Source organism: Pseudorca crassidens, chromosome 3 (genome assembly GCF_039906515.1).
Source record: "Pseudorca crassidens isolate mPseCra1 chromosome 3, mPseCra1.hap1, whole genome shotgun sequence".
Classification (NCBI taxonomy): Eukaryota; Metazoa; Chordata; class Mammalia; order Artiodactyla; family Delphinidae; genus Pseudorca; species Pseudorca crassidens.
The window spans coordinates 166518834-166545044 of record NC_090298.1 but is presented as its reverse complement, the minus strand read 5'-3'; the positions used below and the strand labels follow the sequence as shown (position 1 = coordinate 166545044).

Sequence of the window (26211 nt, the reverse complement as noted above, 5' to 3'; positions counted from 1 at the left end):
CTGCCCTCCCTGCACAACCTGGTGGGGTCAGGGTCATAGCTGGAGTGGTCCCAGGGGACAGAGGGACTAAACCACAGGGCTGCTCTGCTGTTCTTGAGAGCATGGCGGGTGGGGTGGGGGAGAGACAAGGAGGGCTCAGGAGGCCTGAGCATAGCTCCAGGAGCATTGTGGGTGCAGGAAAGAGGTGCAGAGGGTCTGAAGAAAGGGGATGATGGAAGCGGTTAAGCTAGCTGCTCTGAGCGCTATTGGTGCTAAATCCAGAGGGGCTCTGAGGGAGGGCTCTGCCAGCCAGGAGGTGACAGGTGACAAGTTCCAGGGTGCAGGCAGGGTTGGGGGGCCCAAGGCATTTTTCTTGCATGCATTGAAGCTCCATGGAAGGGATCCACGGGAAGCATCACACCCAGGGCCTGTGTGGGAGGTGCCTGACTTCTCATCTGGAGCAAGGTGGGGTGCTTGGGGGCCTGTGTCCCCCAGAGAGCCCCCAAGGGGAATCCTCAGGCTGAGGAACTACACGAAGACCCAGAAAGGCACCATGACTTAGGGGACAAGCTGTGACCTGGAGCCTGGTCCTCTTACCCATGGCCGGTTCCCTGGCTGTCCCTGCCACTCACTGTGCCCCATGCCCAGTGCATTCCCCATGGCACCTGATAGTCCCCACGGGGGCTGCGCCGTGGCCGGTCACGAGGGGGCTGGCTGTTGATCTTGCATTCATAGCAGGCTTCAGGTGAGAGCAGCTCCTCATCTGGGGCATCCTGAGGTCCAGGGCTGAAGCCCAGGCCAGAGACACAGTGCCTGAGCCAGGACAGGGGTGGGAAAGTGTTCAGGGCAGGCTGATGGGACCTCTCCTACCATCCTCCCACCCCCTACACTCCATTTGGAGCCACTCTGCCCGTGGGGGCAACTACGAGTGTACCAAGGTGCCAGTGCGGATTTGCACGTGCCTACACGTGTGTGTGTGCATCCCTTGGCTTTCCTGGGTGTAGGTGTGAACCTGCATGCGTGCAGGGGTGTAGGATATACCTGAGTGTACCCAGGGGCGTATGCGTGTATGAGCCTGCGTGCACCCTGGATGCTGACGTGTGCTTGCATGCATGTGCACATTGGGATATATGAATGAGGGTGCCCGGGCATGCTGGCACAGGTGTGAGCCTCACACACACTCACATGTATTACAGGGAGGCGTGCATCCTGCACTAAGCACATACAGGACAATTACTCCACGTGGGGTGTGAGCTTGTGTCTGCACAGGTACAGCTGCCACGGGGCCTCTGCACCCATTTCTCTTTTTTGTTTTGTTTTTGTTTTTGTTGGTTTCTGTTTTGGCCATGCAGTGTGTGTAGCATGTGGGATCTTAGTTCCCCAACCAGGATCAAACCCACGGCCCCTGCAGTGGGAGCGCAGAGTCTTAACCACTGGACCACCGGGGAAGTCCCCTGCATCCATTTCTCCATGCACACGTATGTACGTGAACGTGTGCACAGGCCCGTGTGTGTGTGTGTGTGTGTGTGTGTGTGTGCGTGCGCAGACTCCCAGGGTTCGGGTGTCTGTGTCCACCCCGCTCAAGCCCCTCACCCTTGCCCAGCCCGGAAGTAGCCTCGGGGGCAGCCGCACAGGAAGCCACCGGGGGTGTTGGCACAGCTGTAGCTACAGGGGCCGCCCCGCCCCGCACACTCATCCACGTCCTGGCAGCCCCCGAGGGCCTGGTTGAAGTCAAAGCCGGAGGGGCAGACGCAGCGGAAGCCGCCCAGCATGTTGTGGCAGGAGGCGCTGCCGCAGGCCGCGGGTGACAGGACACACTCGTTCTTGTCTGTAGAGGGGGAGGGGGAGGACGGGGGGAGGGGCAGGGGACAGCCTTCGCATCTCCAGATCCCTCCACATGCCTCCCTCCCATGCCCACGTGGCAACTCTGGTTCCTCCTTCAGAGCCCAAGGCCAACGTCAAAACCTCCATCAAGCTCCCGGTGAGCCTCTGGACTAGGTCTGCTGTCCCCTACACTCCTTTATCCGCCCCCCAGCACCCCCCGCCATCCTGTAATTCTGCTTTAAAGCATTGCTCAAAACTTCCCAGGAATGTTAAACGGTGGGATGGTCTAGAACAAGGTTTCCCCACCTCGGCACTATCCTCGTTAGGGGCCGTTTCATTCTCTGTGATGGCGGCCGTCCTGCACACCGCAGGGCGTTGAGCAGCATCCCTGGTGTCCACCCACTAAATTCCAGGAGCACCCAGTGCCCAGTTGTGACCATCAAAAATATCTCCAAGAGGGCTTCCCTGGTGGCGCAGTGGTTGAGAGTCCGCCTGCCGATGCAGGGGACACCGGTTCGTGCCCCGGTCCGGGAAGATCCCACATGCCGCGGAGCGGCTGGGCCCGTGAGCCATGGCCGCTGAGCCTGCGCGTCTGCAGCCTGTGCTCCGCAACGGGAGAGGCCACAACAGTGAGAGGCCCGCGTACCACAAAAAAAAAAGAAAAAAAAATATCTCCAAGACACTTCAAAACGGTGCCCAGTTGAGAACCACTGGCCTAATTAACCCCTGTCTCCCCCGGAAGACTGGACAATGGGAGGGCAGGGATGGAATCTGATCTCAGCTCACTTCTGTATCCATGGGTCCTGGGCAAACCATCGCCGAAGGAATGAATGAGTAACTAATGTGGAGCAGGCTGAGAAAGAGGGCTTGGCAGCAGAGGCAATGGTCTGCGGGGTTCCCAGGGGACAAATGCTGAGGGACAGAGGAAAAGACAGAGAACTTAGCTGAGGACCCACCAGGAGGGGCAGGAGGACGAGCGGGAGAGAAGGCAGTGCCGAGGCAGTGGGAGGGAGGGGAAAGCCGAGTCACAGAGGCTGTGGGTGGAGAGTCCAGGAGGGGCAGGCAGTGGTGCCCAGAGCAGAGGAGGTGGAAGGCGAAATCTGAGGAAAGGTGATGGAGAGGATGCAGGAGAGTGGTCCCTACATGGGTACAGAGTGAAAGCCCGACTGCAGAGGAGGAACAAAGAGAGGTGGTGAGGACGAGGCTGTCATTGGGAGGCCCCGGAGCAGCAAACAGAAGGGTGCAGTGGGCAAGGTCGGAGGGAAGGCAGAAGGCTAGTTCCCCAAACCAAGGGCGTCTGCAACAGCTATGACAAAAGATGCAGCATGCATGCACCCACTTCCGTTGCCACATCCATGGCAGACGTCACTAATCAATCCCAGCACTCCTTTCCCAGTGATCACAGATACTATCTCAGAATCTCCACTGAGCCCTCCAGACCATCACTCCCTAAGAAACGGCCACCACTTTGCCAGGCTGACTCTGCAGACCCTTAACTCCCCAGCCTGCCCAGCAGCAGGGAACTAACTACCTTCCAGACCAGGCCATCGGCCTTGAGGTACTTGTGCTTATCACAACATCCTGCCATGGGGGTGGTTCCCAGTTGCCCACTTTGGACAGATTCTGGTGGGGGGTCGGCTTCCTCCCAGCCCCCACTACTCACCCACACACTGGCCCCACTGGGAGTGTGGGGTGAAGCCCTGGGGGCAGCCACAGCGGTAACCCCCCAGCTCGTTCTGGCAGCCGTGCTGGCAGCGATGAGGCCCGTCACATTCATCCACATCTGTGAGATGTCGAGAGGACAGAAGGCTTGCCAGGCAGCCCTCAGGACCACCCCCAAGGCCTAGACCCCACCCAAAGCCCGGTTCTACCTTTGCAGCCATGGCCTGAGCTGTCCAGGGTGAATCCTTGATAGCACTCACAGCTGAAGCTTCCTGGGGCATTGTGGCAGTGTCCACGGGTGCCACACGGGCCAGGCTGGGCCAAGCACTCGTCATTGTCTGCAGAGGACATAGAACGGGCAGGGCCACCTGCTGGTTAGGGGGTTCATGTCAGGCACCACGATACCAGGCCTACCACCTGATCAACTGTTCCAGGCAAATCTTTTACACACACACACACACACACACACACACACACACACACACACACACACACACACATTTTTTGGCTGCACCATGCAGCTTGTGGGATCTTAGTTCCCAGACCAGGGATCGAACACACAGCCCCGGCATTGGAAGTGAGGAGTCTCAACCACTGGACAGCCAGGGAAGTCCCCCAGGCAAATCTTAACCTCTCTGGGCCTCAGTTTCCCTCTCTGTGAAAGGAGATCCATAACAGTTCCCACTTCACAGAACTGTCACAAACACTTAAGAGCACGCACATATAGGACTTTGAATCTCATCTCTACCACCTCAGTGCTGTGTGACGTAGGGCAACCGACTTACTCTCTCTGTGCCTCAGTTTTGTCAGCTGTAGCATGGAGATGATAATATCTACCTCATTGTGTTTTGTGAGAATTAAATTAACCTAATCACATGAAGCACTGGGACAGTGCTCAACCTAAGAGTAAAAGATTAACAAAACCCCTTGTCCTTCTCTGTGGGAAAATGACCCGGGGTAACTGTTGCACTCTGTCCTCATGGAAACCTGACAATTGTGGGATGTCAGCCAGAGTTATGGATTGAATGTGTGTGTCCCCCCTGCCCCACCCCCAATGCCACCACTGCCAAATTCCCAAAACCCTAACCCCCGGAGTGATGGTATGAGGAGGCGAGACCTTTGGGAGGTGATTAGGGTTAGAAGAGGTCATGAGGGTGGGGCCCTCCTGATGGGATTGGTGCCCTTATAAGAAGAGACACCAAAGACCTTTACTCTTGTTCTCTCCCTACCACATGAGGACACAGGAGGAAGGTGGCCGTATGCAAGCCAGGAAGAGGCCCTCATCAGAACCTGACCCTGTTAGCATGTTAATCTTGGACCTAGAGCCTCCAGACTGTGAGCAATGTCTGTTTTGTAAGCCACCCAGTCTATGATATTTTGTCATGGCAGCCTGAGCTAAGACAGGCCTGGTTATCAGGCAACATTGCTATGGTGGTCATGGTCCATGGTGGTAAATTGCATTGGGATTGGGGTCATGGAGAATGAATCCTACATTTCTAGGGGGAACCCTAATTTAGGCTTCCTTGACTATGGAGATTTTTTTTTAAGTTTTAAAATTTTATTTTATTGAAGTATAGTTGATTTACGATGTTGTGTTAGTTTCTGGTGTACAAAAGTGATTCAGTTATACATAAATATATTCTTTTCCATTATGGTTTATTGAGTGATATTGAATATATCAATACTTCACTTCAGTCATTTCGTGGCTAGGAATGCTCACTCCTCCCACAGATATGCACACGGCTCACTCCTTCACCTCCTTCAAATCTTTCCCCTTTCAGTGAGGCTTGCCATTTTTCCTGCAGCCCACCTAGCAATTCCACTTCTGGGTGTATTTATCCAAAGAAAATGAAAACACTAACTTGAAAAGGTACCTGCACCCCTATGTTCACTGCAGCATTATTCAGAATAGCCAAGACCTGGGAACAATCTAAGTACCCAAACATGGACGAATAAAGAAAATGTGTTATATACGTACAGTGGAATATTATTCAGCTATAAAAAAGAAGGCGATCCTGCCACTTGTGATAACATGGTTGGACCTTGTGGGTATTTTGCTAAGAGGAAATCAGTCAGACAGAGAAAGACAAATGCCGTGTGATCCCACTTATATGTGGAATCTAAAAACAAAACAAGAAAGCCAAGCTCACGGATACAGAGAACAGACTTGTGGTTGCCAGAGGAGGGTCTGGGAGGTGATTGCAAGGGAAGAAGGTGGTCAAAGGTACAAACTTCCAGTTATAAAATAAATAAGTCATGGGATGTAATGTACAGCATGGTGACTGCGGTTAATAATACTGCATTGAGGGCTTCCCTGGTGGCGCAGTGGTTAAGAATCCGCCTGCCAATGCAGGGGACACTGGGTTCGAGCCCTGGTCTGGGAAGACCCCACATGCCACGGAGCAACTAAGCCCGTGCACCACAACCACTGAGCCTGAGCTCTAGAGCCCAGGAGCCACAACTACTGAGCCCGCATGCCACAACTACTGAAGCTGGCGCGCCTAGAGCCTGTGCTCCACAAAAGAGAAGCCACCACAGTGAGAAGCCCGTGCACCGCAACAACGAGTAGCCCCTGCTCGCTGCAACTAGAGAAAGCCTGTGCACAGCAAGGAAGACCCAATACAGCCGTAAATAAATAAATAAATAAATAATACTGCATTGAATGAGATAATGCCATTTGCAGCAATATGGATGGACCTAGAGATTATCATACTAAGCAAAGTAAGTCAGAGAATGACAGATATTATATGATATCACTTATATGTGGAATCTAAAAAGATGATACAAATGAACTCATTTACAAAACAGAAATAGACTCACAGACTTAGAAAACTAATTTATGGTTACCAAAGGGGAAAGGTGAGGGGGAGGGATGAATTAGGAGTTTGGGATTAACATATACACACACAAAAATAGATAATCAATGAAGACCTACTGTATAGCACAGGCAACTCCACTCAATATTCTGTAATAACCCTATATGGGAAAAGAATCTGAAAAAGAATAAGTATGTGTCTATGTATTCCTGATTCACTTTGCTGTACACCTGAAACTAACACAACATTGTAAATCAACTATACCCCAATATAAAATAAAAATTAAATTAAAAAATCTGTTAATGAAAAAAAAATAATACTGTACTGTATGTTTCAAAGTTGCTAAGAGAGTATATATTAAGTGTTCTCATCACAAGAAAAAAATTTTGTAACTATGTGATGATGGATGTTAACTAGACTTACTGTGGTGATCACTTCGCAATATACATAAATATCGAGTCATTATGTTGTACACCTAAAAGTAATATGTTACACGTCAATTATATCTCACTTAAAAAATAGAATTATATTGTAGCCCTCCTGATTGCCTTCCCCTGCTTTCTACTTTTTCTTTCTTTCATGTCCCACATCACCTTCTAACACGCTACAGTGGTAAGCTGTTATGTTTGTTTCTAGTCATTGCCTGGCAGAAGGGATGGTTCATGAGGCAGCAAGCTTGACCCTTGTGTTCAATTGCTGTGCCCTCAGGGTCTAGAACAGGACGAGGCAAACTGCTTCCGTAAAGGGCCAGGTAGGAAATATTTTTTACTCTGTTGCAATTACTTGGCTCTGCTGTTGTAGCAAATGCAGCCACAGACAATACGTAAAGGAATGGGCATGGCTGTGTGCCAATAAAACTTTATTGACAAAAGCAAGCAGGGGGCCGGGCTTGACCTGGGGGCTGGAGTCTGCTGAGCTCTGGTCTAGAGCACTGCCTGGTAGGTGTTGGCTGAGTGGATTCGTGGGAGCCTGAAAGAAGCCACCCGTGTCTAGGTTCAGCCCTTGGGGGAGGTCTGGTTCTCCCAGGTCACAAGACACTAAGAAGTGACAGTTGGATTGCGTGACCCCCTTGGCTTTTGGGGGCACCCTGGGGAGGCGCTCTGCAGAGAGACTCGGCAGGTCAAGGGTGAGGGTAGGTGTCCTGGGCCAAGGTCAGAGAGACTCCTGAGGGTGGTCTCCCAGGTCCCTAAGGCAAGGAAGGAGACTGACGTCCCAGTTGCCACCAGGACGTAAGCAGCGACAGAGCAAGGGCTTTGTTCTAATCACCCCTGTGTCCCTGATGTCTGGCACACACTGTGCATTTGCCACTTATTTGGTGAAGGCTGGGGCCAAGCACCAGCTGCGAGGGCCGAAGGGGACTCACCAAAGCAGGCCTGGTGGCGCTGGGTGAAGCCAGGGGGACAGCGGCAGGTGAAGGCACCGATGGTGTTGACGCAGAAGAACTGGCAGTTGTGCTGCCTGGAGGAGCACTCATCCACGTCTGCAGCACACAGGGTCCCAGCGGGCTCAGGGCAGGGCCCGCCGGGACTTGGGGCTTCCCAGGGGAGACACCCTGGAGACGGCACCCGACCCCATGCAGTGGCAGGGTGTGAGATGCCCCTGTGGGGGACAGGGACAGAGCCCCATGGTGCATAGGTGGGGAGAGAGGGACGTCACCTCTGCAGATCCTGCCATTCTCCTCCAGCAGGTAGCCTCGGGGGCAGGCGCACAGGAAGCTGCCCTTGGTGTTTTTGCAGAGGAAGGGACATGGCGTGGGGACCTGGCTGCACTCGTCCACATCTAGAGGGGACGCAGCACTCAGGAGGGTCAGTCAGACATTCCTGGGGGCTCAGGGGCTGGGGTCCCCACCCCCACCCTGCTGAGGCCTCCTTCCCGGACCCCAGCTATTCAGAATCTGTGGGCTTACACAAGGAACTGTTTTTTTGTTTGTTTGTTTGTTTTCTGTAAAAAGCCAGAGAGTAAATACATTTGGCTTGGCGGACCAGACAGTCTCAATCCCAGCCACTCAACCCTGCCTCTGTAGCAGGAAAACAGCCACAGAGGGTAAGGAAACAAATAGGCGTGGCCGTGTGCCAATAAAACTTTATTAACAAAAATAAGCGGAGGGCTGGACTCAGCCCTTGGGCAGGAATTTGCCGACCCTGACTTAGATGAACACCTGCTGCACAACGTGACTGAAAAACTTAGGATGCACCAGATAACAGGAGGAAAGTGGTCCACATGGGCTGGGGGTGGAGGGAAGAAACAAGGATGCTTTGCCTCTGGTCTCGGTTTTCTCACGGGGGTGTGTGCCAGGCGCTGCACGGAGAGGCTCATGGGGTGGGGCAGGGGGCTCACCCACGCAGGCTGTGGCAGTGGTGTCAGGCGCGTACCCAGACCGGCAGTGGCAGCGGAAGGAGCCAAGGTTATTGATGCACTCGCCATGGGGGCACAGGTGAGCGAGCACGCGGCACTCATCCACGTCTGAGGACAAGCAGGGCTCGGCTGGGGCCGTCCCCCCTGGGTCACCAGGGCATGCCGCCTCCCTTGGGCCCACCAGCCCTCTCCCGGGAGGCAAGGCCAGCCTCTGCTTCCCCTCCCGGCACCCCAGAGCTGGCGGCCTGGCCCCTGTGGACCCCACCCTGAGGCGAATGAAACTCCTTCCGCTGGACGCTGAGAATCCCCGTGGTGGGGACACACCCACACCACAGCCTCATCAGCGACACCTTCTCAGGGCACCCCGTCCACATACATGGAAGCAGAGATGGACGCACAAGCACTGCACACCAGTCATGCGCTCACTAATGAGCCTGCACACACAGAACAAAGGACACACGCACACACGCTGGCTCACACACCTGCTCCCCTATCCCACCCAAGTTCACGCACACACGCAGAGCGACCAACAGGCTCTGGTTCACGCTGGTCCACACACCTGCCAGCACAGAGATGCACACACTGGCTCACGTACTCTAACACTGGCTGGAGCACAGACACACAATCATGAACAGATCGCCACCCACCTCGGCCGTCGGCGGTGTAGCCCGAGCCGTGGGGGCACAGCTCCTTGTGGGCGGCAGTGCTGGGCAGGGGACAGAGCTCGCAGTGGGGGCCCCAGCCGCGGCCACCCCCGCAACAGCACTCGGCCCTGGTGACCGCCTCGCCGCCACTGGACTGAGCCTGGCACGTGGCCTGCAGCACCTCGGAGAAGCAGGGCCCTTGCCGGGTGTCTGGAAAGAACGGGTGGGGATGGTGGGTGGGAGGAACGAGCTGTCTGGGTGCCCCTTCCCCGTGGCGTCCAGCCGTGTTGAGAGTCTACACGTGGGCTCCCAGCATCTCCGGCGCATCCGTGCCCGTGCACGGGGTGGCATCTTGCAAGCTGTGACTGCTCAGTGCTGTTAAATGCCCTCTCGGGGCTGGGGCTGGGCTGTGGCGGAAGCTGCAGACCCCAAACCAGAGAGGTACCCCTGGGCTGCAGAGGATGGCTTCCTGAGGTCAGAGGGCAGCATCCCTCTGGCCGCAGAGAGAACAAGGGACAACGTGGAGGCAAAAGGTGGTGGCGTCCAGGAGAGACAGTAGGGACAGAGCGAGGGGTAACATCCAGGGAAGTGGGGAGGAGGCCGCTGGGTTACTCCAGGAGGCTGGCTTGGGGGTCTGGGTGGGAGGTAGGGCATCGCTGAGACGAGGCTTGGGGAGCAAAGATGCTGAGCTGAACCTGGGGTGCATGGGGGATGGGGGTGTCCAGGAGACAGCTGGATACACACGCTTGATCTGAAGCTGCGGGGTGGAGACTGTGCTCGGGGTCGGGGGAGAGTAAAAAGGGAGAAGAGTGGCAAGGACTGTGGGGACAGGGACAGAGAAGTCTCCGGGACAGACGGTACCACTGGGTCACCCTCCAGGTTTAGCCCTTAGGAAGTGGTGAACCTGGGGAGGGCCGGTTCCTGGGTGTGATGATGGACAGGGCAGGGGGGAGATGCTCTAATCTTCCAGGGGGTTTGACTGAAGGGACAAAGGGAAGCTGGGGGCGTGCGGTGGACACGTGTGTCTGGATTGGCTCAGTGACCCCCTCGGTGGCCCTGGCCCCGTCCCCGCCTTGGGGAGCTCCCAGGTGGCGGTGCCACATGCTGGGTGGCTATGTCCCCCGTACCTGGGTCTGGCCACACTCACCGTGGCACTCAGTGAAGTCAGGGCTGGGCTGGAAGCCCTCGTCACAATCACAGCGGAAGCTGCCTGCGGTGTTGACGCAGCGGCCATTGGCACAGAGGCTGGGCTGGGCATGGCATTCATCGTCATCTGAGGCGGGAGGGATGCGGGAGGCCGGGGGGGAGGCCAGAGTCCCTCGAGCTGGCCTCCACCTCCAGGGTCAAAGTCTGCCCACCCACACCCTCTGGCTTTGAACTCTCCCATCCGTCGGGGGCAGGGAGACCCTGCATGCCTGAAGCCCTCCTGTACCTGTGCAGCCCTCCCCAGAGCCCAGCTGGGGCCGCATGCCCGGGGGGCAGATGCAGGTGAAGGTGCCGATGAGGTTCTTGCACATCATGCCCCGGGTGTGGCAGTCCTGCTTGCCGTCTGCACACTCGTCCACATCTGTGGGCAACCCCAGACCAATGGCGGTGAAGACCAGACACACCATGGACCAGCTCCGGGATGTGAGGACCTGGACCCCACCCCCCAGTGGCCTCGGTGGGCCAGAGTGAGGTCCTTGAAGCACTGCCAGGCGCCCGTTCCTCCCCCGACCGTCCCAGACCTCCTGGGAAGCCAAGGGGGGCGGTCACAACTGCCCCCAGCACCCCCATTCCTTGCTTACATCAGGGTCTGTGAATCTGTCTGGCCTGCACTGTGGTCCCTGGAACACTGACTCTGAAATAGCCCTTGAGGGACCAAGTCACAGGCCAGGGTTTCTACCCTCGACACTGGACATTTGGGACTAGAAAATTCTTTGTGGTGGGAGCCTCTTCTGCACACCGTAGGATATTGAATAGCACCCCTGGCCACTCGATGCCTGTAGCACCCACCCACCCACCCAACTGTGACAATAAAAAATGTCTCCAGACATTGCCACATGTCCCTGGGTCAGGGGCACAATTGCTGTCCCCACTGTGCTAGCCCACTCAGAGCATGTCCAGCCGCAACTGGAGACGCCTCGAAAGCCACACTCACTGTTCTGTTAGATTGGGGAGCCAAGGAGATGCGAGCACCCCCTTTCATAACTATAAAAGCAGAACCACTGCTCACAAAAGAGCACCCATTGCACCCTCACTCGCCTCAGCTCTCCCCTCACTTTATCACTTATCGCTCATTCCCACCCTTGGAGGCAGAGGTCTTATGTCTCCATTTTCTCTCGGGACCGAGGCACGGGGAGCCCCAGGGCCCTACCCATAGCCCGCCTGCCCATACGTGTCCTACCTCGGCACATGGCCCCATCCTCTCGCAGGGCATAGCCAGACGGGCAGGTACACACATAGGAACCCTCAGTGTTGTGGCAGCGGAAGGCGCAGAGCAGGGGATTCAGGGAGCACTCGTCAATGTCTGGGGAGGTCAGTGGAGGTGCCGGCTGGGTGGGGTCTGCCTGCAGGACCCCCTGTCCCTCTCTCAGGCCAGCCCCCCTCACCCCTATCACACAGCCCAGGTCTGGGCAGGCAGGGTCGTACCCTCACAGGTCATCATGGGACCAGGCTCAAAGCCATCAGCACAGGCACATTCGAAGCCTCCAATGATATTGGTGCAGGTGCCTTCCCCGCAGGGGTGTCCGACAGAGCACTCGTCTGTGTCTGGGGTGGGGGTAAGGGGGTGGTCAGAGCCTGCAGAGGGCTCCCACCCTTGACATGATCCTGTCTGCCTCCTGCTGACTTCCTACACAGTGGATAGGGCCAGATCTGCTGCACCTTTAGGCTGGACGGGGGCTTCCCTGGTGGCGCAGCGGTTGAGAGTCTGCCTGCCGATGCAGGGGACGCGGGTTCGTGCCCCGCTCCGGGAGGATCCCACATGCCGCGGAGCGGCTGGGCCTGTGAGCCATGGCTGCTGGGCCTGCGCGTCCGGAGCCTGTGCTCCGCAACGGGAGAGGCCACAACAGTGAGAGGCCCGCGTACCGCAAAAAAAACCAAAAACAAAAACAAAAAACAAAATGCGTAATAGACTGGACGCAGGGCAGGCATGCAGTATGTGTTCAATGAATAAATGAATAAGTGAATAAGTAAATGAGTGAGTGAATGAACGAGTGAAGAGCAAGTAAATGAATGAAAAGTGTGCGAATGCGTGAATGAATAAGTAAATGAATAAATGAATGAGTGAATAAACAGCAAGGAGCACGAGTGGGTGGGGGAGAGTGACAGTGGCTGAGCAGCAGGGTGCTGCCTTGGGTGGTGTCTGCCCTCCCTGGCTCCTTCCTTCCCTGGGAAGCAGGCTGGGGCGTGCTGGTCACTCACCCACGCAGCTGACACCTGTGAAGTCCAGGCTGTAGCCAAAAGGACACTCGCAGCGGAAAGAGCCATCAGTGTTGACACAAAGGCCGTTAGCACAGACGCCAGGGTTCTCCGCACACTCGTTCACGTCTGCAGGTAGCGGAGGTTGCAGGCACGGCATCTGTCATGCCCTGGCCACACTCAGGGTCTCTTCCTTCCCTCCAGGGGGGTGGGGTCCAGGGCTACCCATGGGACGAGGAGGGAGCCTGAGACTTGGGAACCAGGGTAGAGCCCAGACAGGGCTGGGCGGGAAAAGAGGAGACTGCGGTGGCCCAGGGGGGCTCTTAGCACGTGGGCGAGGGGCTCACCTTCCCGAGAATCATCTGGGCCTGGGACTGCCCCGTGGCCAAAGGGGCACAGCTCCTGAAAGGCGGCTGGACACCGAGAGGGGAAGGGAGGTGAGGGCCTGGGGCCACGTGCAGCCCCCAGGATGCCCCTGTGTGTAGGGAAGGCTGAAGGAGAGCAGATGGGGGCAGGCAGGCAGGGTCAGGGGAGACTGGACGGGGGTGGGCGCTCACCACTGCCCTCCTGAGGACACAGCTCGCAGGGGTCATTCCAGCCCTCGCCGGGCCTCTGGCTGCAACAGCACCGGGTCTTGGTGGTGTTGAAAGCTTTGGGTACCGAGCACTTTCCAGCCTCGAAATGGGTGAAGCAGAAACTCTGCCGTGTGTCTGTGGGGTGATTCCCCAGAGAAAAGCTAGGAGGGCTAGCCACCCCAGTCCTCATGAATAGGGTGGTCCTGACCCTACCAGCGACCAATCAGAATGCTCCAGAATCACTCCATGGTGATTGGTTCAGGGACGGACATGTGACCCACACTGGGCCAATGAGGGTCAGTCCTGGGGTTTTTGCTGAAAATCTGAGAATCCCTTCCAGCAACACCCCACATTCACATCTGTGGGGGTCATCTCAGGCTGGGAGAATGGTCAAACCTAGCCATGTTATTCTTGGATCAGAACTCCTTTCCTGGAGAGGCAAAGTGACTCATTCCAGAAAGCCAGAGGACCCAGATTTCAGACTCCAAATCCTCATTACTGACTCCCAGTCCTTAGCCCTGGAACACTACCGGCCTGAGATGTCCTTACAGATAGGCTGGGGTTTGGTTCACCACTGGCCCCCATAACAACAAATACTTGTTGAGTTGCCTTGCCCTCTGCCTTGCTGCCCTAACCTGGGAGAGAAGAGGCCAGCTCAGCCTGGGTGAGGCTAGCCCACACTGGACCAGGCTCCTGGAGATACATACAAGAAACTGCAGCCCCCTTTCTGGGTGACCCAGCTCTTCCTCACCCCACCTCCCACCTCTTCCCTAACCCTGTGTGCTCCCTGGCCCCAGACTCACCAAAGCAACGGTGCCCGTTGTCAGACAGGACAAAGCCAGGCGAACAGAGGCACTGGAAGCTCCCGGGGCTGTTGGTACAGGTGCCAAAGAGGCAGAGGTTGGGCTCTTCCAAGCATTCGTTGATGTCTGGAGGGGCAGGGACATGAGGTGGGTGGGGTGCAGCAGGCCCTCCACTGGGGTGGGCGGCCTCGGCTGCTGGGAGGGGCAGATGGAGTGGGGGGCCCAGGCAGGGAGGGTCCAGGGACTGACGCAGGGTGGGGTCCCCAGGGCTCAGGATTAGCGGAAGCACCAGGTGGGCAGTGTGTGTGTGTGGGGTCTTTCCTAGAAGGTGTCTCCAGGGTAGGGGTCATGGTCTGGAAAAGTTCATCTTTAGAGAGTAAATTTATACAGAGCTAACTAAGTAAGACTAGATAAAATTAGCCTACAGTGGAAGAAGTTAGCTTGCGTCGTACTAGGCTAGCCCATCTGCTAAGCCCAGGCTGGCCCACATTAGCCCAGACTGTACAAGCCTAGTCCAAGTGGATGAGTGGACCAGAGGTGTTCAGGCCAGACTGGTCTTTGACCACCACTCATCAAGCGAGAAGTTCCATGTCTGGTGCAGTGAGACCCACACCCATGCCCATTTTATAGGATTCACGAGGAAGCCTGGGGGCCCCAGAGAGAGAGCGCCCTGAGCCAAGAGAGCATCCTAATAACAGTAACAGTATATGGAGCTGTATGGGGTGCTGTGCTAACTGCATCTCTTCACTCACCACCACCCCAGCTGGCATTCCCATTTTACAGATGGGGGAAGAACAGAGGCCCGGAGGTACCTCCCTGGCTCCAGAGCTGGGAGGTGAGGCCAGACACTCACCGACACAGTGGTCACTCTGAACCTGGAAGCCGGGGGGACAGATGCAGCGGAAGGAGCCCTCAAGGTTCTGGCAAGTGCCTGGCAGGCAGGTTCCCGCGAGGCTGAGACACTCGTTGGCGTCTGGGGAGAGGAGGAGGAGGGGTCCCAGCAACAGCTGGTGGCAGGGGCTTGCCTGGGGCTAGGACCGGCACCTATGGTCACTGCATGATGGCCAAGGCCCCCAGACAAGCCTTTCTGGATCCAGAGGAAGGGCTGATACTCAGGAAAACAGGGACATCTGGAGAAGAATATTCTCGGTCTTGATGGGGGTTATAGGTGGAGCCAGGGGAAGGGGAAGCAAAGTTCCTAATCTCAAGCCACTCACACACCCCTTTCATGGTTTTCATGGCATCCATTCAATACCTCTATTATACCATACTTCATAAAACTTAGAGCTTCAAGACAGCCTCACCCTAAATCACAAACCCTGTGAAAACATGGGTGTGATGTGCTGGTTTTATACCTTAAAATAAATGCATGCTTATGAAATGGAACCATGCTCACTTGGAAGTACCAACTGAAGGTAAACTTAGAGTAGGGGCAGGCTGAGATGGCTTCCAGCACCATGGTGAGACTCACCTATGCAGTTCTTCCCATCACTTGTGAGCTCAAAGCCATCCTGGCAGAGGCAGTGGAAGGAGCCTGCTGTGTTGAGGCACTGGCCAAATCGGCACACCTGCCCCACGATGGTGGTGCATTCATCCATATCTGCAGATGGAAGATGGGCCACTGGGGTCACCCACATAGCCTAGGGCTCTGAGCCTCCCTTGCTCTTCTGTTCACAGAGTTGAGTTGATGGCAATGACTTCAATTTACTGAGCAGTTATATACCAGCTGTATATTAACCCTCCAACTATCCTATAAAGCAGACACCAATATTCTCTAACATGAGCATCTTAAGGGTATGAATTTGCCTGTACATACTACCTTAGCTGCATCCCACCAATTTTGTTGTGTTTTCGTTTTCATTTAATTCAAAATGTTTTCTAATTTTCTTTATGATTTGTTCCTTTTTCTATGGATTCTTTGGGAGTGTATTATTTAACTTCCAAACATTTGGGGATTTTCTGGATATCTTTCTGTGACTGATTTCTAGTTTAATTCACTTACATTCCAAGGACCTATCTTGTGTAACCTCAATTTTTAAAATTTTGTTGTTTACCTTATGGCCCAGAATATGGTCTTTCCTGGTGAAGGTCCATGTGCACCTGAGAAGAATGTATGTTCTGGGATGTTCTATAAATATCACTCAGGTCTAGGTGGTTCACATGATTGTTCAGGTGTTCTATATTCTTACCGATCTTCTACTTGTTCCCTCTATTATTGAGGAAGGAGTGTTAAAGCCTCAAACTGTAATTATGAATTTGTCTATTTCTTTTTCAGTTCTATCAATGTTTACTTCATGTGTTTTGAAGCTCTATTGCTAGCTGCATATGCATTTATGATTGTTATGTCTTCTCAGAGAAATGACCCTTTAATCAATATATATTGACTCTCTTTATTTCTGGTAATATTCCTTGTTCAGAAGTCAATCTGGGGGCTTCCCTGGTGGTGCAGTGGTTGAGAATCCACCTGCCAATGCAGGGGACACAGGTTCGAGCCCTGGTCCGGGAAGATCCCACATGCCATGGAGCAACTAAGCCCGTACGCCACAACTAATGAGCCTGCGCTTTAGAGCCTGCGAGCCACAACTGCTGACCCTGCATGCCACAACTACTGAAGCCCACGCACCTAGAGCCCATGCTCCGCGACAAGAGAAGCCACCGCAATGAGAAGCCCACACACCGCAACGAAGAGTAGCCCCTGCTCGCTGCAACTAAAATAAAAGCCCGCAAGCAGCAACGAAGACCCAACACAGCCATAAATAAATAAACAAAAAATTAAATAAATTTATAAAAAAAAAGAAGTCAATTTGGCCTGATATTAAGATAGGTAGGTACTACTATTAATCTTCTTTTTACAGAGAAGGAAACGGAAGCACAGAAAGGTAAACGACTTGCCTAGGGTCACACAGCTGGCAGATGGCAAAGCTGGGATTTGAACTCACACCACCTGACCTTGGAATCCACTTTCAACCACTGCACTGAACTGCCAGCATCACACCACCCACGTCTTGTCTTCACTGTTCACTTTTCTCTCTGTACTGTCCATCTCCTTCTTATCGACCTGAGTGTAAGCTCTAGTGAGGGACCCTTGGTACTTGACAATTGAAGGGGTTTGGAGAACTTTACGGTTAACTAGTTTTCAATCTCCTGAGGTTGTTTTCCTGAAGGTATCCCTGGGGCGAGATCCTGCATTTCAGAGGGGTGTCCTCAAGCCAAGGACCCACTTTTCAGTGGGGGTGCACTGAGGCTTGCCCACCAGCCTGGGCAGCTCACCCACGCAATGTCCGTTGTGTGTCGCCACAAAGCCAGGGAAGCAGAGGCAGCTGTAGGAGCCGACGATATTCTTGCAGGTCCCATTTCCGCATGGCTGCTGGTCACACTCGTCGACGTCTGCCAGAGCAAAGCCCCTGATCCCCGCCCAGCTCACCCAGGGCATCGGGCAGCTTGGGCAGTGAGGGCCTGGCTGGACCCAGCCCCCCTCTCCTGTACTTCACCCTGCCCAGGTGGATGGGAAGTGATGGCTGGGATATATCCCTATTTATCACTTCCATTCTATAGATGGGAAAACTGAGGTGCAGGGAGGTGAATAAGTCATTTACCCAAGGTCTTAGGTGCCAGGGCTCACAGCTGTGAGTCTGTGAATCAGGATGGGCAGAAGCACCACCCCCACCCCAGGGGAGGTGTAGACCCATGGCCCCTCGCCCTTGGCAGCCTGGCCTAAGAGGAAGGAGCAGAGGGCGCTCTCACCCATGCACAGGGTCTGGTCTGCTGAAGCCCGGAAGCCACGGTGACACAGGCACATGTAGCTATCAGCTGTGTCCACACAGTCGCCATGGCTACAGACGTTTGGGATCTCCCGACACTCATTCCGTCCTGAGGGAGGGCAGGGAGTGTGGTGCCCCACAGAGTCCCCACCCCACAGTGTGTTGCAAGCCATCACACGTGGCAGTGGGAGAGCCCGACCGCCTACCCATTCTAGCTGCTGTCCCAGGGGAAATGCTTCACCTCCCATTTCACCCTCACGACTCCCGTTAACAGATGCTCTCAGCACCCCCACCCCAAAGTACAGCCAAGGAGGGAATTCCCGGGCAGTCCACAGCTTATAACTCCACGCTTCCACTGCAGTGGGGCACGGGTTCGATCCCTGGTCAGGGAACTAAGATCCTGCAAGCCGAGCGGCACAGCCACCACCCCCCCCCAAAAAAAAGTACAGCCAAGGAACAAAGCCCGGACAGAGCCGTGTCCTACCCAAGTCACAGCGGGAGGCAGAGTCTGGCTTTGTCCTACACCCCACTCCCTCACCTCCCTACTAGGGTCCCCACTTACCCACACAAGCACCCCCTGGCGACAGCTTGTACCCTCGGGCGCACTTGCAGCGGTAGCTGCCGGGGATGTTGATGCAGTTGGCATTCTGCTGGCAGGGGCTCTCCCCGCTGGCACACTCGTCCACATCTGGGGAGTACAGCCAGCGGGGCGGGGTTGAAAGTGACGCTTCCCTGCAGAATCAAACCCTAAACCCAGCCCTCCCCCCCCACACTTCAGAGCAGGTGGTCCCTCCAGAACCACATTGAGCGGGGTGATGTGGGATGGAGCCCCTCGGAAAGGCGTTAGCCCCATACACAGAGGGGGAAACTGAGGCTCACGGGGTTTAAGAGACTTGCCCAGAGAGCACAGGCTGGGAGGGGGGACCAGCAACCCACCCGGGGCTGGGGAGGCAGGGGGGCGGCACCTTCGCAGACCAGCAGCACCCTGTTGTAGCTGAAGCCCGTGGGGCACTCGCAGCGGAAGCTCCCCATCTGGTTGATGCAGACGCCACTGGCACAGATGGCAGGGATCTCCCCACACTCGTCGATGTCTGGGGAGGGCGCCAGCCGTCAGGAGCAGCTCAGCTCCCGGCAACGTCTGGGGACCCTGACCTAAGAGATCATGCAGTCTAGGAGAAGATGTGTCCCCCAACCAGCACACACTTGAAAAATCCTGCAGTGGCCAAACTATATCTGCTCACACCGGAAAGAAATCAGGATGTGGGAGGGAAGGCAGGGGGAGAGAGCCTCTTTCTCAACAAAAATGCACATTTGCTGTGACCCAGCAAGCCTGCTTTGTGGGGTCTCCGGGAACGAGGCAGTCCCGTGTGTGAGCAGGAGGCTGCACGGGAGGACCTGTGGTGACGTTTAGCGAGAAACTGGAAACATCACCGGAGGAATGGATGACAAAATGTGGTCCCTCCCTACAAGGGAATACGATTCATCCTGAAAAAGGGGTGAAACACTGACACTCACTACAACGTGGAAGAACCTTGAAAACATGATGCTCAGTGAGAGAAGCCAGTCCCCAAAGGACAAATACCGTACGATTCCATTTATATGAAACGTCCAGAACAGGCAAATCCAAAGAGATGGAAAGCGGAATAGTGGTTGCCAGGGGTTGGGGGAAGGCAGAACAGGGAATGGCTGCTCATGGGGACAGGGTTTCTTTTTGTGTGATGAAATGTTCAAACTTCAATTGAAGTGATGGGGCACAACTCTGTGAATATACGAAAACCCACTGAACTGTGCGCTTTTGATGGGTGAAATGAATTATATCTCAATAAAGCTGCTGTTTATATAAAAGAACCTGGAATCTGCCTATGTGTCCATCCATGGGGGACTGACTTATGACCTGGGATGTGTCCATGTATGGAATACTACAAAGCAGGGCAAAGAGGGAGGCAGTGCTGCGTGTAGTAACCTGGCTGGTTCTTCACGACTCTTTGCTGGGTGAGAAAAATAAGTTGCAGACAAGACATAAGAAAGCACAGAATTTATGTCCAACTCCCCAGAAAACAATGCCATACATTTTCAAAGGCGGATCTCTATGTGTGTTTAAATGCATGAAGAAAGAACTAGAAAGAGGGCTTCCCTGGTGGTGCAGTGGTTGAGAGTCCGCCTGCCGATGCAGGGGACGCGGGTTCGTGCCCCAGTCTGGGAGGATCCCGCGTGCTGCGGAGCGGCTGGGCCCGTGGGCCATGGCGGCTGGGCCTGCGCGTCCAGAGCCTGTGCTCCGCAACAGGAGAGGCCACAGCAGTGAGAGGCCCGCGTACCACAAAAAAAAAAAAAAAAAGAACTAGAAAGAAATACTCCAGGTGTAAAGCATGAATTATAAATCAATAAATCTATTGTTCATATAAAAGAACCTGGAATCAGCCTGTATCCATCCATGGGAGACTGAGTTATGACCTTGGGAGAGTATGAAGGAGACTTAGATTTGAGGGGGTGACTGGAGGGGGAGTTGCTCTTATCTGCTCTGTTCCAATTGTTGAAAATAAGGAGAATACAACGGTGGAATGAAAACAACTGAAAATAGGTTCATCAATGAAACACCGCACAGCTGAAATTTGGCATTCAGGTATTGAATTGCACAAAACCTCATTTAACTTAAAAAGGGAGCGTTCTGCTCCACTGCAACACGGATGAACCTTGGGGGCATTATGCCGAGTGAAATAAGACAGACACAAAAGGACAAATACTGTACGAATCTGTTTCTATGAGGTCAGATTTACAGACAGAAAGTAGAATGGGGGTTCCCAGGAGCTGGGGGAGGGGGATGGGAGTCAGTGTTTCATGGGGACAGAGTTGCAGTTTGCGAAGATGGAAAGTTCTGGAGATGCATGGTGGGGATGGTTGCACAACAGTGTGAATGTAATCGATGCCATTGAACTGGACACATAAAAATGGTTAAAATGGTAAATGTTATGTGTATTTTTACAGAAGTTTAAAAAATGAATAAGAATTTAATAAAAATACTCTCATTGCTTTTTTTAAAAAAGGGTCAGGATTCCTGGCCTGGGGAGTTGGAAGAATGAGGGTGTGGGGTAGGGGAGGGTGGAAGGGAAAGAGCTGTGGGGGGAGAGGAAGAGAGGGGGCAGGGCTCTGGGCACAGAGTGACCTGGGGCTACAGACAGGAGGGTGGTGGTCACTCACCGAGGGGCTTCCCTGTGTGGATGTCAATGACGAACCCGGGAACCTGGTTTCCACACAGGATCTGGTAATCCACTGGGCAAAGGAGAATGGGGAAGGCAGGGCGCTGGGGCTGCAGCCTCCCTGGGAGGACACCTCCTCCTCCTCTGATCAGCTTGTCCATCCCTGTAGCCCAGTGCTCACCTGGCCCCTGACAACTAGTCCCTCTCCCTCCCTCCACTCTGACCAGCGCTGGGAGGGTTACGGGTGCCATTCGCCTGTGTGGTGTGATCTTCTAACACATAGACATGACCTCCCTCATCTCTTCCCTGCATGAGTGCCACCAGCTACACCCCACTGTCCTCACTATAAAATGCAGACTCTTCAGTATGGACCTCAAGAACCTTCACCCTCAGTCCCACCTTTCCTCCAACAGCATCTCCTGCCCTCCTGTTATATGATTTCATTCCATGTCTGGATGTGTCCTGCTCTGTCATGCTACCGGAACTTTGCATATGCTGTTCCCTTTGCTGTTCCCTAGCATAGTCCACTTCAACCTTGAGGACTCTGGGCAGCCCACCACTCTGGCCCTGGACAGCTGATGACGCCATCCTTTGGCTCTTCCAGGGCAATTCACTCTCTGACTGTATCCCACTGCTGACACCAAGATGCTGCTTGCCCGACCTAGATTCCCAGGTGGGTGGGTGTCCCTGGACCCACCTGATAGACATGGGCAGGCATTTGGGCAGTGCCACCTTTCCCCAGGTCCCTGCCCTGCTCCTCACTTGCTCTTCTGCCTGTATCATGATGAGAACAGACCAATCTCAGTGGCCCCTATGCCTAGTGTGGACTTCTGTCTCATCATATTCAACCTGCACCTCAGATTCAGGTGCCTAAGATTCAGGTAGGTACCTAACTCCCAGCACATAATCTGTGAGTGACATTTGATCTGTCTTGACAATCTCATGACCAGACTTGGCTGTCTGCAGTTTCCTCCCAGACTGCACAGCTTGGGTCTACCTTATTCTTATTTCCTAGAACCCAGAACAGGGCCCGGCACTCAGAGACAGCCAGTAATGACCCCTTCTCATACCACTACACTGGGTTGAATAATGACCCTCCACCCCCGAAGTTCATGTCCACCCAGACCCTCTGAATGTGACCTTTTTGGGAAATAGGGTCTTTGCAGATACAGTCAAGTGAAAGTCATCCTGGATCAGAGGAGCCCTGATGCAATGATTGGTGTCCTTATAAGAAATGAAGAGACATGTGGAGACACAGGGAGAAGCCATATGAGTTGAAGGCAGAGATGGAGGAGATGCAGGTACAAGCCAAGCAATACCAAAGAATGCCTGGAACCACCAGAACCTGGACGAAGCAAGTAAGAATTCATCCCTAGATCCTCTGAAGGAAGCGTGACCCTGCCCACACCTTGATTTATGACATCTAGCCTCCAAGACTGTGAGAAAATACGTTTCTGGTGTTCTTTTTTTTTCTTAAGCCACCAAGTTTGTGGTATTTGTTGCCACAACCCTAGGAAACTAATTGTCTTAGTTCAGGCTGCTATAAGGAAATACCATGAACTGGATGGCTTCAATAACCAACGTTTACTTCTCACAGCGCTGCAGGCTGGGAAGTCCCAGATCAAGGCACCAGCAGATCTGGTGTCTGCTGAGAACTCTTCCTGTCTGTCTTCTTGCTGTGTCTTCACGTGGCAAAGAGAGAACGTTTCTTGTGTCTCTTCTTATAAGGGCACTAATCGCATTTAGGGGCTCCATCCACATGACCTAATTAACTCCCAAAGGCTCCACCTCCAAATGCCATCACACTGGGGGTTAGGGCCCCAACATATGAATTTGGGGGGAACTCAAACATTCAGTCCATAGCACTAATAAACTTGTAACCCCCTAGTTATCCCCTCTACTCACCGCTCCATTCCTGCAGCTCTTTCTGATGCCTGGGCTGGTTGCTAGATCATCCTAATAGGTCTCATCCCAACTGCCAAAAAGTTCTTCTGCTCAGTCCTTCTTTCAGGACTTTGCTCCTGCTGTTCCTTGCCTGGAATACCCTTCCTCATCCTGACCGACATTTCTGTAATCCTCCTCAGAGCTTCTGCAAGCTTGCTCTGCCCGCAGCTCATGGGGCCCTGGTGCCTCCAACCAGCTGTGCTTTTCTCTCTGGCCCTAGGCAGTCACTCACTGACCCCCCCACCCCACCAAATAATCTGTGAGTGTTCAAGGTTCTTTAGCACAAATGAAAGCCTCACTGATCCATCCTGAATTCCCCGAGTCTGTGAAATAGAAGGATGCCTTGCCCTCCTTAAAAGTATTGATTTTTCCATACGTTGACTGCGATGGAACTTCAACTCTTCAGCTCTCATCAAAACAACAGACTCATCTGGGAGTTCTAAGTGCGGTATGCCTCATTAAACACTGCATTAAAAAGGGCCAAGCTGGAATGAAGGCCAGGGAGGGGCACTTACGGCTGGCAGGAGTTGGGCAGGCCTCGCAGGGTCTATTCCAGGCCTGGCCAATGTTGTAAGAACAGCAGCATGTCTTCCGGGTCACGTTAAAGGTCAGCTCATTCTGACATGTACCGTTATAGTGCCGGAAGCAGACACTCTTCCTCATGTCTGCAGTTGGGTTGGGGTGAAGGATGCAGGCAAGAGACACCAGAGGAAGAGAGCCAGAGAGATAGGAATTCATTCATAAATCCATTTGGAAATTACTGGCTTGACTTCTCCCCAACACACATGAGGGTGCCCTTCACGTTTAGCCCTTCTCAGGCAGTGCACAACCTGGACAACCATACACGGCAGCCCTGGGTCCCTGAGCCCTGCAGCCTTGCTCACTGCTGCATACCAGCATCTCAAATACACTCACCCTCCCTCTCTCCTCCCACAAACATGCCTCTCCACACTCTTCCAAGGCTTGGAGACTCCCAGAAGCCCCTCCCACACCCGAGTGCTTTTCTCACAACGGCTGGGGTCCCCCATCATCACACTTCGTACCCATGCAGTTGTTGCCACCGTTGACTTGCAGGTATTCCGCTGGGCAGACACAAGTGTAGTTCCCCAGAGTGTTGTAGCAGGTACCAGGGCCACAGATGCCCGAGTGTGCAGAGCATTCATCGATGTCTGCAGGGGGAGGGAGGAATTGTCTGCATCCAGGAATTGTCTGGATAACTCCCCACCCCAGGTCTGCTAGAGCCACTTCACTATGCGGTTGAGTTGAGTTTCAAGATTAGGTTAAAATGCACGGACATCTTAGTGATGCGTAAAGACACGGCACAGTATTAGGTGGGGAAAAAAGTTTACTATGATCCCACTTCTATGAAGAAAAAATATGATCTGAGCTCATTTAATGATATTATCACCAAGAGTGGGGCAATCATGGGCTTCCCAGTGTGATGCAATAGGAAGCAAAGCCCTATGGATAAAATATTCTTGAAAGAAAAAAGTTGATTCTCAATCTCATTGATCCCTTAGTCCAGAAGCAGCACACATTTTCTGTAAAGGGCTGGAAGTAAATATTTTTTTCAGTTTTGCGAGCCAAACAATGGTCTCTGATGAGCTATTCACTTTGCCATGGTAGCGTGAAGGCAGCCAGCCATAGACAATGGGTAAACAAACTAGCATGCTGTGCGCCAGTAAAACTTGATCTATGGCCCCTGAAATGTGCATTTCATGTCATTTTCATGCGGCACAAAGTATTATTCTCCTTTTGATTTTTTCCAATAACGTAAAAATGTGAAAAGCATTCTTAGTGGGCTATACAAAAACAGGTGGTGGAGTATTAGCAAGCTAGGAGTGACATTTCCAAAAATGGCAGAATAGGGAATGTCAGAGCTTTATTCCTCCACAAAAACAGCTACTGAGCTGAGCAAAAACTGACAAAATGAACTTTTGAGGAACTCAGGAATCCCGTCAAAAACTTACAAAACCAGGGGATCTGATATATAAAATATCCTAGAGAACCCACAGAATGAAAACTATTAGAGCTAATAAATGAAGTGGGCACAACGCAGAATGCAAGATCAACACACTGACATAGAAATTTCAGTTGTATTTCTACAAACTACCAAAAAGCAACTGAAAAGGAAATTAAGAAAATAATTCCAATTATAATAGAATCCAAAAGATTAAATACTTAAGAATAAATTCAACCCAAGAGGTGAAAGACTGGTACACAGAAAACTATAAAACGTTTCTGAAAAAAATTAGAGAAGACCTAAATAAATGGAAAGACATCCTGTGTACATGGATGAAAAGACTCATTATTGTTAAAATCGCAATACTCCCTAAAGTGATCTATAGATTCAATGTAATTCCCATCAAAATCCCAGTGACTTCTCTTCTTTTGGCAGAAATGGAAAAGCTGATCCTAACATTCATATGAAATTGTAAGGGACCCCAAACAGCCAAAACAATATTGAGAAAAGAAAATAAAGTTGGAGGAGTCACACTTTCCCATTTCAAAACCTACTTACAATGCTATAGTAATCAAAACAGAGTGGTACTGGCATGAGGATAGAACTATAAATCAGTGGAACAGAATTTAGAGACCAGAAACAAACCAAGACATCTACAGTCAATTGATTTTCACCAAAGTGCAGAAAGAAGTCTCTTCAGCCAATGGTGCTGGGACAGTTAGATACCAACAGGCAAAAGAATGAAGTTGGATCCCTACCTCACACCATATACAAAAATTAACTCAAAATAGAAGACCTAAACATGAGAGCTAAAACCATAAAACTCTTGGAAGAAAACATAGGGGTAAATCTTAATGACCTTGTGTTTAGCAAATGGATTCTTAGATATGACACCAAAAGCACAAACCACAAAAGGAAAAATAAAACAGATAAATTGGATTTCATCAGAATTTAAACCTGCTGTGCATCAGCAGACACTATCGAGAAAGTGAAAAGACAACTCACAGAACTGGAGAAACTCTTTGCAAATCACATATCTGATGGGAGTCTTATATCCAGTATATATAAAGAACTCCCACAACTCAACAACAGAAAGGGAAACAATCCAATTTTAAAATGGGCAAAAGATCTAAATAGACATTTCTCCAAAGGTACTCAACCTCATTAGTCATTAGGAAAATACAAATCAAAACCACAATGAGATACCATTTCACACCCACTAGGATAATATTTTACACAATGGAAAATAACAAGTGTTGATAATGATGTGGAGAAACTAGAACCCTCTT

General features: G+C 52.8%; 1 protein-coding gene across 1 annotated transcript in view; it reads right to left on the bottom strand.

Moving 5' to 3' along the window:
• Positions 1-26211, bottom strand: part of FBN3 (fibrillin 3) — a 60417-nt gene that overhangs the window by 2835 nt on the left and 31371 nt on the right. Inside the window, exons 39-63 of the mRNA XM_067733918.1 lie at positions 24003-24128; positions 23475-23624; positions 21017-21088; positions 18787-18912; positions 18384-18509; positions 17805-17930; positions 17331-17447; positions 15532-15660; positions 14914-15033; positions 14061-14186; positions 13240-13392; positions 13030-13095; positions 12686-12811; positions 11912-12031; positions 11667-11789; positions 10713-10847; positions 10428-10553; positions 9284-9490; positions 8619-8744; positions 7938-8060; positions 7645-7761; positions 3675-3803; positions 3467-3586; positions 1573-1807; positions 645-792 (exon numbers count right to left, since the gene is read on the bottom strand). Coding sequence (XP_067590019.1) covers positions 645-792; positions 1573-1807; positions 3467-3586; positions 3675-3803; positions 7645-7761; positions 7938-8060; positions 8619-8744; positions 9284-9490; positions 10428-10553; positions 10713-10847; positions 11667-11789; positions 11912-12031; positions 12686-12811; positions 13030-13095; positions 13240-13392; positions 14061-14186; positions 14914-15033; positions 15532-15660; positions 17331-17447; positions 17805-17930; positions 18384-18509; positions 18787-18912; positions 21017-21088; positions 23475-23624; positions 24003-24128 — 3272 coding nt within the window. The remainder of the gene's footprint in view (positions 1-644; positions 793-1572; positions 1808-3466; positions 3587-3674; positions 3804-7644; positions 7762-7937; positions 8061-8618; positions 8745-9283; positions 9491-10427; positions 10554-10712; positions 10848-11666; positions 11790-11911; positions 12032-12685; positions 12812-13029; positions 13096-13239; positions 13393-14060; positions 14187-14913; positions 15034-15531; positions 15661-17330; positions 17448-17804; positions 17931-18383; positions 18510-18786; positions 18913-21016; positions 21089-23474; positions 23625-24002; positions 24129-26211) is intronic.